The 16,524-nt window shown below is 44.0% G+C and overlaps 1 protein-coding gene across 2 annotated transcripts in view; it reads right to left on the reverse strand.

Annotated features, from left to right (window-relative positions):
• Positions 1-4,463: 4,463 nt before the first annotated feature.
• ADIPOR1 (adiponectin receptor 1) overlaps positions 4,464-16,524 on the reverse strand; it is a 356,425-nt gene continuing 344,364 nt past the window's right edge. For both annotated transcript variants that reach the window (XM_078644108.1, XM_078644109.1), the window contains one exon: positions 4,464-5,458. In XM_078644108.1, the coding sequence (XP_078500234.1) occupies positions 5,330-5,458 (129 nt within the window). In that variant the 3' untranslated portion in view covers positions 4,464-5,329. The remainder of the gene's footprint in view (positions 5,459-16,524) is intronic.

A 16,524-nucleotide genomic window follows, 5' to 3' on the forward strand; every position in this document is an offset into this window, starting at 1 on the left:
AGCACTCTGTTTGCAGCACTGTCATCATTCTAGTTACTAGTGATGTTCTTATACAATGACCTAGGCACCAACACAAGTACACGTACAATATTCTGTGCACAATCCCTACAAACCTCGAAGCAGATACATACTATTGGTACACTCCACTAAATACTGAAGTAGTACTCATGCAGCCTAGGATACCTCCTGTCAGTCTCATGCAGTTCGTCAATCACCCATCCAGCACTATGTTCTTATTGTATCACTCTGCCAATACCTAAGCACTTATGGGGCAGATTTACAAGCCCCCGCGCCACCAGTACGTCACTTTTTGTAACGTAGTGATGGCGCTGGGGACTCCTCCATATTTACAAGGAGAGGAAAAGCCACCCTGCGTGGCTTTTCCGCTCCTTGAAAATACGACCCATTCAAACGCAGCACTTTGCGTTGAAGGGGCGTTCCATGGGTGTTGCTGTGTCTGTTCCCACACAACACCCATGGAATAACACCTCAAGATTTATGAGAAAGTGTAAATCTGTAGATACGTGTGAATGGTGAGCCACCCTGGAGGAGGTGTAACGAGGCACAACAAGGAGAAATGTTTTCATTTCTCCTTGTTTTTTCCTCTTTCAATGCATGCTGCATTCCAAGGCACACATTGAAGGAGGAAAATGCCTTTAGTGATTGTTTTTGTGCAGGAAGTAGTCCCTTCCTGCACAAAAACAATCTCCCCACGACGCAGATATCCTTGCACAATGGTGCAAGGGTGCCTGCGTCACTGCATGGCTGCAGTTTGTGTGCTAGTGCAGCGGGAGGACAGAATTGAGACATATTCATGTAAATGTGTCACATCCCTGTGCTTCTGAAGTGCTGCAGCGCGGTGCAGCTAAAGGGCTTGCAGTGTCACGCTGCAGCACTTCCTCACAGGTCTGCCCCTATAAATTCACCATACAGTACTAATGCATTCTTTCAATCATGCTCTACACATACATTCAACCAAACTTTCAGACATTACCATGCAATTATAGTTCTTTTTTTAAACCAGATAAGGTAGTTATGAACTTTTTTTTTCTTCTTTTTTTTGTTTTCTGTTTTTTTGTAGTTTAACAATTTTGTACTATTTTTGGTGTTTTTGAAAAATTGAACAAAAAAGGAACTACGTAAACAGTTAGCTTTTGGAATTCAACATCATTTCAAAAACAAAAAAATAAAAAAAATTGCTTTTGTGGTTCCGTTGAGCTGCACAAATAGCGTCCACTGACTTCACCATAACAGATGATGGTTTTGGACTTAGTGCAGTGCTGCTGCAGAAAAGCAAATTACTTGGCGAATGTCTACTGGTGGTGCTGAAGTGGACGCTCCGGAGGTGCTAGCAATGCCTGGTGGTGGATTTTTTGCTGCATGCCTCATTTCTTCTCGTGCCAGATTCTTCGGGTGAATGGTCCGCAGATGTTTATACATACTCTCTGTTCTACAGGAGTATTTCTTGTCACTGCCTCGCGACAGGACCTGGTCACACAGCAAGCAAGTGACTTTTCTTGCGCTGACGTTTTTTTCTCCAGAAGGAAAGGTGAAAAATTTCCATACCACTGATTCAGGCCTCTGCTTGGGTGGATCTTCCTTCAAGAGATCTTCACCTGAAGAATGATGAGGAGCTTGCAACCCAGATGCCATTTCTCCAATGCAATTTTTTAAAAACACCACAAAAATTCCAAAACCAGCTCTGGAAGAAGAAGATATGTCTCATCAACTGCGCCAAACAGAATAATTAAAATGGGTGGGGTCCTTCAATAGTTACAGTGGGAAATGTTATGAACCAATCAAATCTTTTTTTTTGAGGGCACATGGGATCCGCGCACCGTGCGCTCACGAAGCGCGCACCCGAAGCGACTTTGCAAAAATATATTTTAAATTAATATAAGTTTATTACAAGTAGAAATATATTATTTTTATGAATACCTTAGATAATCTTTTGCCCTAATATGTACATTAAAGACACGTACATATCATTTTAGAACATAACAAATTTTGCGGTAGTCACGGACCCAGTGCGCCCCAGCACGTATATGACATCACGTGGGGCCCGTCACGTGCAAGCGTCGCGTACCGTAATATGCATGTGTCGCGAATGCGCGGGAGCAGGAGTCGCGGACCAGTCGCATACCGGTCGCGCACACCACGTATCATTGACGTAACTGAAACAAAACACGTACTCATCGCTCACCATACGCGGATCCTTCACAACTTTTCCAAAATGGCTGCTAGAATACGCGGACCTGCTGCAGTAGGTATGCTTTGGGTGCGCAACCCCCAAGAAAATGTTGAAAAAAAAATAAAGAAAATATCTATATTAAAATACACTTAACCCAAAATAATTAAAAATATTTCAGTTTTAAATTTTTGTTGTTGCAATTTTCAGAAAATATATGTTGTTTAATAAATAAAATATTTATAAAATAAGTTAAAAAACTGTAGAAATTCAGTACAAAAAAATAGGTATAACTACTATTGCACTTAAAAATTAGCATTTAAAAACCCTTTGAAATTCACTGACAAAACCATAGGTTTTAGAGAAGTTATAGTTAGAAATTTGCATTTAAAAAAACCTTTGAAATTCACTGAAAAAACCATAGGTTTCACTAGTGTTATAGTTAGCTGGACATTTCACTCGTATAAAACCAGAGAAATTCCTCCATTATAGTTAGTTGTGCTAACTAGAACTCGCGCGCCCACAATGCACTGCTGATGCGGTCACATATTACATCATTCATGCATGGTCAGTGACATCACTGATGACATCTTAAATGACATCACTGATGACTATTACGGCTAATTATAACATTTATGAAACCTATGGTTTTTTCAGTGAATTTCCAAGGTTTTTTAAATGCGAATTCCTAACTATAACGTCAAAGTAGCCTAATCACTAATCCTTCTCCCAAAGTGTTTTACACCTCACTTTTCTCTTGAAGGTTCACTACTCATCGACTGTTCAGAATGGTAGGCCTACCAAATATAAAACTGCAATCATAACCATATCACTGTTGTAAGTCTGACCCAGTTTGTAAAGGGATGCATGTGTGTCTCTACTTTTATCTAGTGACATGTTACATAAAAATAAACATACAAAAACGTTAATACCTGTGTTTCAAACAGCATACTGTGTAAATGTGTACAAAAAGGTGTATGTACTTCTTTCTGCTCATAATATAAGGCACATGGGTATTCAATAGTATATTTGAGGGGCTCTATATCAGCTATATACATAAGACATGTGTGCCTGTGCAACGGAATGACAGAGCAGAGCTGAGATCATGTAACCACCAAGAGGAGAAGCTACCCACTTTTTAAGCTACCATCTTCAGATACATAACAGAGGTGAGAATACATATACAAGTAGACATATACCTCAGTCACAAGAGCACGCAGACCTTTAAACTTGACTGCTTACACTCCCCATTTGAGTACAGAAAGAGGCGAGTGAAGTTCAGAAAGAAGCAAGAGAAGTGCAGAAAGAGTAATAAATGTGCAGGAAGAGGCAAGAGAAATGCAGAAAGAGGCAAGAGAGTGGCAGAAAGAGGGAAGAGGGGTACAAAAAGAGGCAATAGGAGTGCAGAAAGAAGAAAGATGAGTGCAAAAAGAGGCATGGGTTAGTCGAAGAACACTTGGACTTCTTCGGCTTCTTGTGGGACTTAACCAACTTTACCGTCGTCTTGCAATGCGTCAAGGAACGTCGGGGTGGGCTCCACAAATAATACTGGGTACTCTCATGTGAACGGGACCTTGATCGTCACGGAGTTGACCAATGTCAGGATCACTCCCTCAGGATGGTGCAGCAGTTGTCACATGCATTGGAGTCATCTCCAGCAACTAAAAACATGCCAAATGGGGGGGTGGGGTCTGCCACCGACATTTGTCTGTGACAGGCCCCGCATGGTTTGAAACTAGACCATTTCTTACATCACGCCAGGAGAAAAATCTAAGCAAAATAACGGACGGTTATAAAAGACCAGTCAAAGAAATGACTAAGGGGTAGCGCAATCCAGATCAGCACTATCTGGCGCAGAAGGAAGTGACATCAGAGTACCAAGGTGGTGCCTATTTACTTACAGGACATGTCACTTTAGGCACGGACGACAAGGATCTGAACAACGCCATCTACCAGCATGCAGGGGTACTGCTCGAAAATCTTCTGAATCCAGTGGACACCTGGGGATATACATAGGTGAGGAATCTGTGACTAGAAGTCTATCAGATAGTGAATTCGGAAATTTAAAATGCAGTTGACTCTGCAAAAGTGGAATGGAACTATAACAAAGATTTAAGTGTACATCAATAGACCTGACCTCGCTGCAGATCTTAAAAATAATTTAGCTTAAAACTTTAGAGAACATGGAGTTTGTTTTTCAACGTGCACTAATTCAATTTCTGCATCAAAATGAGCGGTGAAAGAACCTACAGATAAGTAGACAACAGAGACCAAGTCGCTTTCAGAACTGGATGACTTTATTTTGGTGTTGTAGGGAAAAGTGGATTGTGTGCATGTGTCTGCGTGTATGCATGTATGCATTCTATATGATCATGAAAGCATTCAACTGCTCTAAATGCCCCTAAAATACAGTACTGAACATTCTTTTTATTAGTAGTATAACGTTTTTGCATTAAGATACACTGCAACAAAAGCGCATTTTATTTAAAGCTAAGTATTAAATATTAAATATCTTCTCAATTTGATTTATATTACCTTGCAAAAGAGAAAATAACTAAAAGAGCCCGCCTTACATAGATCCCCTCCCCTCCTGCACATCAGCGCTGTTTAATGATCAACATTTCTTTTATTTTTTTACTTTGTGACCTACCGATATGCAGAAGGCCCAGACTTTTGATTGACAACATATAAAGTTCATATAGCTTGTTCGTAAAAGTGCTAAAAACGATGATTTTTGACCTGTAGATTTTTTCGAAGGTATCTTCCTTTGAAGCTGTGCAATTTTCTTTTGGCCCGTGCTCAGATCTTGGAGACTGGCGCTTCTCCCCCTCGGTCCAACAGCAGTCAGCGACATCCCCAGAGATCGATTTCATATGTATGAAGATTTTCTTTTACTCCAAAAAATTTAAAAAAGAAGATTCTAGCACTGGCGAACCTCTCACAGGTGGGGAAATGTAGACTGAATAACACAGAAAAATCTCTCCCAAAGAGGGTCTAAAGTTTTTGTTGTGATGTTTTTTCTTTATTACTAGAAGCATTTCGCCTGGACATACATTTTCAAAATCTTCCTTAAGAGTTGAACAAATAAACGATAGCTGGAGAAGCATTCAGAGGTTTGCATGGAAATTCCTCTAGAAGTCTTTAGAGAAGAGTATCATCTGTGCAGCCTCCTTCGAGTCCATAGCGGAACTCCTGCAGATTTGATACACCATAAAAATGAACGAACGCTGCTGCTACCACCAGCACATGGAAGATCTGATGCGACTGGAACTGGAGAGAATGGAAAAGAGAACATAAGACCCATGGATTGATGCAGCAACAGAATATATCCTAGGAACAGCAACATGCAATAAGTCATCTCTACATTGAAGAAATAACTTTAAAGACTTCTACAGTTCTATTTTAGTAGTTTTGGTCTTTAAAAATACTTTAGGTATATATTTCACTCTACAAATTTTGAACACTGCCTGTCATTCAAGCACAAATATAACATTTCAATTTCTTTTTTTGTATGTACATTAACATTTCACACAATTCAGACAATGAAGAGAAAAATGTCTGTTTGAGCCACAGATGTTATAACTCATTTATAAACAGCTCTTCAAAAGTCAACAATAAAACCACTGCATGCCTAATCGAAAACACTAGCTCTAATCTAGATAGCCATCTAACGAAATAGACAAACAACAGATCATTACAGATGGTAATAATTGTAAATGTTAAAAAGGTACCCTGTAGGGAACAACAAATTTCTGGCACAAAAGAGGATCAGGTATTTATTATAGCCAAGTCTGTAGATATCACAAAAACAAGAAATGCATCATAGTATGCAGACATACAGTCACAGTGCATAGTGATATTAATTAATCAAATGAACACTGCTTTGGAAATGATAATAGTCAAATAGCAATGCGTACTCTGAATCAGGATAACATTTTACATTCTCAAGTATTAAAAACCTAATTCAGAAGGGGCTCTGGTCCTTGAGAGGATATTTTCATAACAAAAGACCTTCTTTTTGGCTTAACAAGTTCCTTTGCTTCACATATCATTACAGATTTAGTGATGTGCTACGGAGACAAAAACATTTCAGGACAGCCAATTTCATATGATAAAATTCAGCCATTTAATTTTCCTTTAAGACTCTATATTCTAGCAAACGTTTATGACTTCCTGAGCAAAATTAGTTACTGGATTGGTCCACATGGACATCCACAGCAGACCCAGACTAAATTACTCATGATAAAGAAGTGGGGCGTAGTCGGAAGAAGACCAAATAAACAACCTATTTCTTCCAACAATAGCAATGTCACTAACACCCACAACAAATTGTGCGTAGTCAGTACTTTGGACGAGGAATTTAAAAATTGCTCCGACATATTGTGAAAGTCTGTCCTGTAGGGGGTTGGCCTCTTTATCAGCGTTATTGAAAAATACCCCTACATAAGAAAAAAAGGATCACAACATGATCATTAGTCAAATAACTTCTGGACTTTGTAGGCAGGTATCTTAACATTAGGACATGTGAGTAAAACTAGTAGAACCAAACTATCCATAACAGTCCTATAGCTCTATATCAAACTCTTTACTAAATTGGCAGAAAGGGAGATTAAAACATACTGTCCCTATATAAAAGCATGGGACCAAAATTAGTCTAGGGGTAACTTGTTAAACGTACATAAGATAACCCTCCGATTGATATATAATACAAAACTTATATATTTTTTCTACAATAAAAAATTACAGAATTAAAAGATATATAATACAAAACGGTGGGGGAGGGGAAGCACACAACCTTGTAAAACTCCCTTAACCAAATCAAAACTACCACACCATATCAGACTTTAGCTGTTGACTTCCAATGGCGATGACTCAAAATGTTAATGATGTTCAGTTCTACTTCCATGATGGAATGGACCAGAGCTTTGACCTACTGACTGTCAAATGCTGTGCCAAGGTCCATAGAGGCTAGGTGTAATAAGCCCTTTAGGGAAACCGCATATTTAGAGTAAAATAAAGGTAAATTAAGGCATTGTTCTTCCGTATCTAATCCTGATCTAAAGCTATATTGACCTTTGGCTAACGCTCATTGCTTTGTCCATAACTGTATTCTTGCCATTAAAATTCTACCTAATACTTTAACAGTTAAATCAACAAGTGAAATAGAGTAATACCAATTTGGATTGCCTGACATATGCGTAATTTCTTACTCCAATGACACCCAACTTATCCTCTCCCTGAGCAACAAGATAAGCACCACAAAATCCAACTCCACCAACTGCATGACAGTGGTAGCAGACCCAATACAAACCAAACGCCAGAAGCTCAACTTCGACCCGAAGAAAAGACTGGTCTTTGACAAGACCTACCCATGGGATTCTACCTGGTGGCTGTCGGACCTAGTACCAACCCCCAAAGGCCATGCAAGAAAGCTAGGGATCCTCCTAGATGACAAGCTCAACATGACAGCTCAAGTCAACGCAGTGTTTGCCTCCTGCTTCCACCTCTTATGCATGCTGCAAAGGATCTTGAAATGGTTGCTTCAGAATACCAGACGGACCGTCATACAAGCATTTCTCACCAGCAGGATAGACTATGGCAACACTCTATGCGTGAATCTCCAAACAACTCCTAAACAGATTCCAGATCCCCCAGAACATAGACTCAAGCAGACCTCCAATGCCGCACCCACCTAACACCGCACCTCCGAAAGCTTCACTGGCTCCTTATTCACAAGCGCAGCCAATTCAAGATTCTCACGCACACATACAAAGCCCTACACAACACAAAACTAGAATACTTGAACAGGTACATACACTTTCACTAACCCATCACTCTGAAACACTCCCCGCACCAGCAAAAGCAAAACTGGAGGTCGCTCATTCTACATCGCACCCAAGAAATTGAACAACCACCATCAACACATCAGAGCCTCCTCCTCACTTCTTGAGTTCCGCAAGAAGCTGAAGACCGGATTCTTCATATAACAAATCTGGGCCCACACACCTACACACCTTGCCTAAGCGCCTGGATACCCTCTTGGGTGATTAGTGTGTTATACAAATAAACATCAGAAAAATCAATCAATCAGGAAGTGCAGAGAGGGGCTAATCACCGTGAGGGTATCCAGGTGCCGAGCACATTTCTGGCAGGGGTTCAGTTAATAGCCAGGTCTTGAGTCCTTTCCTGAATTCCAAGAGAGTATTTGGCCCGGAGGTGAAGTGGGAAGTCGTTCCAGGACTTTGCTGCATAGTTGGAGAAGAAGAGTCCTTCACTGTTGCGGCAGCAGATGCGGAGGGGGAGTTGGGCGAGGCAGAGCGCAGGGGTCTGGAGGGAGAGTGGAAGTTCAAGAAGAGATTGATGTATGCTGGTCCTTGGTTGTGTAGGGCTTTGACGATGTGGATTATCATCTTGAATGGACATCTCTTCTGAATGGGGAGCAAGTGGAGCTTCCTAAGATGAGGAGTACTGTGGGTTCACTTTGGGAGGTCGAGGATGAGTATGGCCGCAGAGTTCTACATGGTCTGAAGTCTCCTGAGGAGGTGTGAGGTGATTCCTATGGCGAGTGTATTGCCATAGTCTAGTCGACTGGTGAAGAGTGCTTGAGTGACGGTCCATCTGGTGTCGATGGGACTTGAAGATCTTGCAGAGCATGCGAATGGCGAGGGAGCAGGTGGTTGTGACTGCGCAGATCTGTCTTACTGTCCAGGATAATGGCAAGGTTGAGGGTGTGGCCGGTCGGAGTGGGTGAGGGTCCTAGTCTGGGAGGACAGCAGGTGTTGTTTCACAGGGAGGAGTTGTTCCCGAAGATCAGCACTTCTGCTTGTCTGTGTTGAGTCTCATCCATTCTGTGATGCTCGTCATGAAGCTGTGGAAGTTGGTCAGTGTGGGGGAAGGGTCTTCTGATAGCGAGAGGATGAGCTGGGTGTTGTCAGGATAGGATATGATGTTTATTCCACGAGTTCAGGTGACGTCATGCAGGTGTTGAACAGAGTAGGGCTGAAGGATGAAATGTGAGAGATGCCGCAGATGGTGTTTTGAGTTGTGAGGGGGAGGGAGGCAGGCGGATTCTCTATGACCTTCCGGTTAGGAAGATGGCAATCCATTTGAGGGTGGCTCCTTGGATTCCAATGTGGTGAAGCCTTTTGAACAGGGTGCAGTGTGATACTGTGTCAAACGCAGCTGCGAGGTCAAGGAGGATCAGGGCCTCCAATTTTCCCTGGTCAACAAGGGATCTGATGTCATCTGTGGCTGCGATTCAGTGCTGTGGCTTGTACAAAATCTGGATTGAGTAGAGTCCAGAAGATTGTTGTTCTCCAGGTGTTCTTGGAGTTGGCGGTTGATGGCCTTCTCAAGGACTTTGGTAGGGAAGGGCAGAAGTGACATGGGGCAGTAGTTCTTGAGTTTATTGAGGTCGGTGGATGGGTTCCTGAGCAGGGGTCTGACCTCTGCGTGTTTCCATGCTTCTGCGAAGGTGGCCTTGTGATGGATGCTTTGAATTTGGCAGTGAGCTTGCTGCAGATTGTCTTGTTCCTGAGGTTGAAGATGTGGTGGGGGGCAGGGGTCCATGGCTACTCCTGAATGGACAGAGTTCATGATGGCGGTGGTGTCTTATGTGGTGAGCTGTTCCCAGGTGGTGAGCAGGTGGTCATGTTTCTCATTTGTAGGGGTGAGAAGGAAGAGGTTGTCGGTGGTGGTGGGTTGGGGTTTGAAGTTTCTGTAAATGGTGGAGATTTTGTTGTGGATGAAGTCTTCTAGGGTATGGCCAAGTATATAGGAGAAAGTCAATGTTTTCAGTGGGCAAGGGGTTGAAGAACTCTAATTATGTTGAAGAGTTCTTTGCTGTGGTTGGAACTTGCTTTGATTTGGGCGATAAGGGCGCTCCTTTTTTTTTAAATCTCTTTCAGGAGTTGGTGGTATTGGCTGAGGTTGTTGAATGGGTGGGAGGGTGTTTAGGATGTCAGACCATAGGCTCTTGAATACTTTGTACCCAGCCACAGTGCAAAGTCCTGGGCAGCTTAGGGTTAGTGCCGATGGCTCCCAAGATTGTCAAGTGAATGATCTCAGTGACATGGCTGTACTTGGACTCGGTCGCTTGCTGTGAAGATGGGGTCAAGTGTGTGTCCTGCAATGTGTGTGGTGTTGGTGACAAGTTGGGTGAGGCCGATGTTGTTTATGCTCTCGAGGAGGCTGGGGGTGTTGGTATCATAGAGGTGAAAATTGAGGTTGTAGAGGAGTATGCCGTGTTTGGAGTTAATGGCAAGCGTTTCGATGAAGTCTGGAATGGCGTCCCAGAAACTGGGGTGAGGTATGCAAGCGTCCCTCAGACAGCGGTTTTGATATTGGTTCAGAGGTGGAAGTTGAGGTGTTCCATAATTGGGGTGATGTCGTCTGCGGTGGTGATGCAGTGGATGGTTTCCTTGTGGATGATATTAATTTCAACTCGGTTTCCTGATGCGGTATCTTGAGCTATCTTGGACCATCTAGCAGGACCAAGCAACCAGAAAGTTTGATTACTAAACTCTCATCAGTGCGTTTGACCAGAGACGAATAAGCAGTCCTAGAGAAGGGACTGGGCTTTATACTTACCGCACGCCTGGATATCTTTAAATTGCATTGCGAACTCTCGGAGTTTTTTCGTAAATTGAGATTGAAAAGTTTCTTCGAAAAACAGGCCATGGAGGGGTCCCAATCTCCAACAAGTGACACAGGACTAAGGTTAAAGTCTACCTTTACTCCTCCTCCTCATACCATACCACCAGAAATTACAGCCTTTGAACAGGCTGTTTTTAATGACGTAGACTCATTTGAAGAACCATCAACCTTGAAGAACATGAGTGCCATCGTATTCCAGGCACTACAAGCTCTGCAGACCAAACTAACATTGTTATTAAGGCTGCAGACAAGGGTGGTGGGATTGTCATTTAGGATGCAGTGGCCTACGACACTGAGTGCAGACACCTCCTGAGTAACAGACAAACTATGTCCGTCTCACTTCTGATCCCTCACCCCAGCTCCGTAACAACATTCTAGAGCTAGTGACTGATGCAGAAGCCAATAGTCACATCACAAAGCAAGAGGCTGATTTCTTGACAACCATGAAAGGCACAATACCTTACTTTAACACACTGCCCATGACTCCTAAGAACACAGTTTCACCCAGGGGCAGCTGGTGACATTTGAAAGTGGTGAGGCGTAAATACTGCACTGTGCGAGCGACCTTTGGAGGGTTCGGGGGGTATTCTCTCCTAGAACATTTTGAAAAAAAGGGTGTGCAATGGTGCATTCTCAAGCAAATTTGAGAAAGAGGTGGCTTGGCAAACCTCTCTGGGAGTAGCCAGACAAGTCTCTTTGCACTTGCACAGATACATCACTCTCCCTGCATTCACATAGGCACAGTACTCACCCTGCACTCATTGACCCATTACTCACCCTTCCCTGACACATCACTAGGCCTGCATTCACCCATCCACTTCACTCACCCTGGACTCACACAGGTACACTGCTCAACCTGCACTCACACAGACATCACTCACCCTTCGCTGCACTGCACTCAATAGATTTAATTTATTACAGCCTGTCTAGGCCTGACATTGCCTCGTAACAGACTACAGTAGAACCCCCATGCTTCAGCAATCCCCAGGAAAGCCCATGGAACATAACACCCTACAACACGACTTAGTCATAACAAGTACCCATTGGCCACCTCTACGTTTAAAATTGTATCAAATATGCAGTCTGATCACCTTAAACACAACCCTGACCTTTTGAAAGCCGAGCAGTGCTACTTTAACAACCAGTTTAATAGTACTGCCTGATAATTACAGAACTTCAAAATGGCAGAAGTGGCTTAAAAGCGATATAATATATAAAAATGTTATTAAATTGAAGGTAAAAGCAATGCGGCTACAGACTGGTGGGAAACACAGAATGAGGGCTCCTGACAGGGCCAGGAGGTAGGCACTGGAAGCGGACTTCCCTTCTTGCGAATAGTTGATGGTAAGCCTTTTACAGGGTGATTGGGCTGGGGAAGAATCAGTCATGGCATGCCTGTGTCTCCGGAGAGCTAAACAGAGCAGGGCGAATAGCTGTCAATAGTGGCCACTGCAGTGTTGCCCAATTGTAGGTGATTTTTCAATACCAACTGGGGTGGTCGAGCCCCTTAACCCTGTTCGCATTAGGACCCTCACTACGGCACTGGGACAGAGTCAGTAGTAACTCAGGCGGATCGAAATCTGATGGCGTCATATTTTGTGTCTCACGTGACAGGAGTTGCAGGCCTCGTTCTGGTGTAGTGGTGCCTCCTTCGATTGCAAACACCATCAGTGTAAGCATCTATCAAGAGAGCAGTGTCCTGGGCTCTACAGTGATTAAAAGTGCATGTACTTCATGAAATACTGGAAAACCCAGGTTTTAAAACTTGCAACTTCACTTCATGCAAAATATAGGTTATTAATGAAAAACATCGGGAAAAGGCCCACCCACTACTCATTAGACACATGATGGTATCCCCAAACAAGTTTCTTTAGTGTCTGGGCAATGATAACAGTTTTTTGTGCACTGTGCCTCAAAGCCACAAGGCTGCAGTAATCGGCGCTATTCAAGATGTTATTCTCGTGTCACTGCCAGGCAGACTTGCTTCCTCCTCTCTGTGTGACCTTGGCCAGCGCCACGGCACTGTGCCAAAGCTCTGCAGCCATGAAACGCACAGTAAGGAATGCTTTTCGAGGCAGTGTTCAAAGAAGGTGTGTGTCCCCAGCACGCTGAGCGCGCGCACTCTTCAGATCCTAAAAGCCACATTAACGCAGGTCAAGGGCGCCAGAAGAGGACATCGATTCATCGCGCGCTTTGTGACCAGACCAGCACTAGAAAAGCTGCTAGTGCTACCGCATGTCAATGTGCTCCAGGAGGTGCCCCTGGCAGGGCCACGGAGATAACGTTTCCCTTACATCCAGTTTTCACCCTTCTTAGCGCGCCGCTGAGGTAACACGGTACCGTGTTAGTCCCCATTTGTATGCACAACTGCATGGTCTTTTAGAAAGTCCTCTGGCTCCAAATTAGTTTTTGAAATCCCCTGACAGATGCTTTGTACCGAACAGGAAAAGAGTCTTTAAATGTTGCCACGTGGGTCTGCAGGGCCGGCAGCTCACTCAGACTCTTGCATGTCAGCTGAGAAACCAAAAATCATGTACGTTTGCCCACACGGGTTTCCCGAGCTAGCACGCATAGTGAAGTCTCGTCCTAAAAACAGTCACGGCTCGCATGAATCGCAATACGTGGGGCCAGGGAATGGTTGTCACGTGGGGGTGGGGGCCGGGGAAATTTAGAATGAAATATAAAACTAAAACTTACCTCGCTCACAGCCGGTCCGCGCCACCTCGGACTGCTTCCCTTGCCGCCTTCATGAACGGGGCTGGAGCGGACTGACAGCCCCTCTCAGCCAATCCTGGCACTGCCAGCAGGGCCAGGATTGCCTTAGGGCACGGCTACTACTCGCCCGCCGCACGCCCATTAGGAGGCTGAAGGGCTCCTAATGGGCATGGGCAAACAAGGGCAAACACATAGTGCGCATGACTCGGCACGGGCTACAAATTCGCCCTCCGTCCCCACTCATGCGAACTAGTGTTGGGCTGCTGCCTGCCCCTGGTGACGGTCTGACAATCAGGTCAGTGAACATAACGCCAGACCGCCCACCACCTTCAGACTCTGAAGGGGGGGGGGGCGGTCTGACGTCATGCTAACTGACATGATTGTCAGATCTCCCTTGGCGTCTGTGAACTTAAGTAAACTGAGTCAGTTTACTTAAGTTCAGAAACGCTGAGGGAGCTGTGGGCGGCTGCGGGCGGGCGCGCTACGCCCTCACGCCCCAGTGGACGCACCGTGCCTGGTTCTACCTCCTGGTCGGCCGATTGTACCAGGGATTGGTTCTTTACTTGAACCTTTGTCAAAATACTGCGATTTGTTTTTGAAACCCCTGGTTCAGGCCATCAGCACTTACATCGGTACTACAGGAAATTGAAATTCCCAACGAACCATCCTTTCTGGTGTCTCTAGATATCGAGAGTCTGTACACCTGTATCCCACAACATGACACCCTCAGGGTGATCAAAGAGACATTGGAGGCGGCACCATGGGATTTTAAGACACACAAAGACTTTGTAGTCGCTTGTGCAACCCTTGCACTTGCTTGTGCAACCCTTGCACTTAAGAAGTTTTTTCAATACAAGGGCAAAATCTACCTACAGTCAACGGGTACTTCACCCAAGTGTACCCGGACTGTATGTGTATGATTTTGAGTGCAAATACATCCTTTCGGCACTCAACCCTTTTGCATCCTATGTAACCTTCTGGCAGAGGTACATAGATGATGTTCTTGTCATCTGGAAAGGTACAGAGAACACTATTCTAGAATTCTTCGAGTGGATTAACACATGTGACCCCAACCTGCGGTTTACCCACTCCTACAACAAAGAAGAGATATTTTTTCTTGATGTTGCCATCAGTAAGGTTGAGAATCATCTGAAGACCAAAACTCATCACAAGCCTACAGCTAAAAATAATCTTTGGCATTTCACCAGTGAATTGACAGACTACAAAGCACAGGCACATGACCTTACCAACAAACTGCAGAAATGAGGATATCTCGACCGAATACTTAACAAAAGTTGCAAGAGAGCCAGGAACCAGCAAAGAGACGCCCTACTGGAAGATAACCCCAAAACAGGGTTGGAAAACGTACCACTCACATGTGTAAGTACGTATAATATAGCAAGCAATGCTGTGAGCCGATCTATCAGGAAACATTGGAGAATATTGGAAAGCAACAATCACGATTGGGAAAAATCTTTGTTCTCAAACGTGCCAGGAGTTTAAAGGACTCCTTAGTTCACACACGCCCACAATACAACACGAGAGAGGTGGACCAAATTGTTCTCAACGCCTGCGGGCTTCCCCCTGTTACAGGTCACTTCCCCTGTGGTGGCTGTAGTGTGTGCCATCTGACTACCGCTACCAAATTTCTGGCATTGGAACCTGGTAAACAATGGCTGCAACGATCCCAGACGAACTGTAATTCGACCAACGTAATATACCTGATAAACTGCCTGTGCGGTCTCAGGTATGTGGGTATGACCTCACGGAAGACAAAACAGAGAATTTGTGAGCACCGTAGCAACATCAGGTGCCGCAAAAACACCACCAAACTGACGGAAAATTTTTGGAACTGAACCACACTCCTAATGATCTAAGGTGGACAATCATTGAGCACCCCCAACTTAGCCCTGGGGCACAACATGTGCTCTTTGAGAAAGAGCAACAATGGATTTATCGGTTATCCACTCATCACACCGGGCTAAATGAGAACATACTTTGGGGCTCAGTGATGAGACGCTAATTTATTGAATAATACATAGTCTCTGAACAGTGCATTAGGTGGACCTTTGGGCATATTTCCACATCATGATCTGCCCAACTATTTGGTACTTTGGGCAGCGAACTATGTCTCGTTATATGTCCACACCACAACCCACTCGGAATTTATACATTGGGACTCCCACCAGTGTCTATTGCACTTGACCTAAATATAGTAAATACTAAGTGCATTATCTGGTTCGCACATTAGTCATACACCAGGTAACATAAAAGTTATTGAACATACTAATACGCTCTTTACGCTACCCTTCACAGTGTTTGTTTGTCCGTCAGGTCTTAAGTCCACCCACTTGCATTTCCAATTTGGGATTCCCATCAGAATCTATTGCAATTGACCTGAACACTGTACATATGGAGTGATCTATCTGTTCTGGACATTGTTCATTTAGCGGGTCTCTTTAAAATTATTGACAGACCCGTTCCAATTTATATGCTTTTTGCGCTACCTCACAAATTTTATCTGACCATCAGACCTTAATAAAGTTATTTCTGAGCCACAGCATTATATAAACGCATTCTAGTGTTTGGTAGCTTTCCCCATGACACGTCACGTTCTCACGCTTATGCGTAGTAACCACGTGACCCGCGGCCGGCACTAGCACATTCGGCGTCTGCGCGGCAACATTCGGGCCGCGGACGACCGTAATGCAGGTCAAGTGAGGGACCTCTCCATAATACTAGTAAGTGGATGTACGTTTGTGAGTGGTTTTCTGTCCTGTCACTTGAGTTGACGGTGTTCCACCGGATTAACGAAGTCTCTGCAATTTTTCTTGGGAAAAAAAACCTCTGCCGCGGAACCCATGACGTGAAGCCTTCTTAGTCTTAACGTAAGCCTATGTTTTTCCGAGTTTTTCCATGCTTCGGTACACACTTTCCTAAAGTGTGTAATTATAAGGCAACGCTAC

The sequence above is a fragment of the Lissotriton helveticus genome, chromosome 5_1 (assembly GCF_964261635.1).
Source record: "Lissotriton helveticus chromosome 5_1, aLisHel1.1, whole genome shotgun sequence".
NCBI lineage: Eukaryota > Metazoa > Chordata > Amphibia > Caudata > Salamandridae > Lissotriton > Lissotriton helveticus.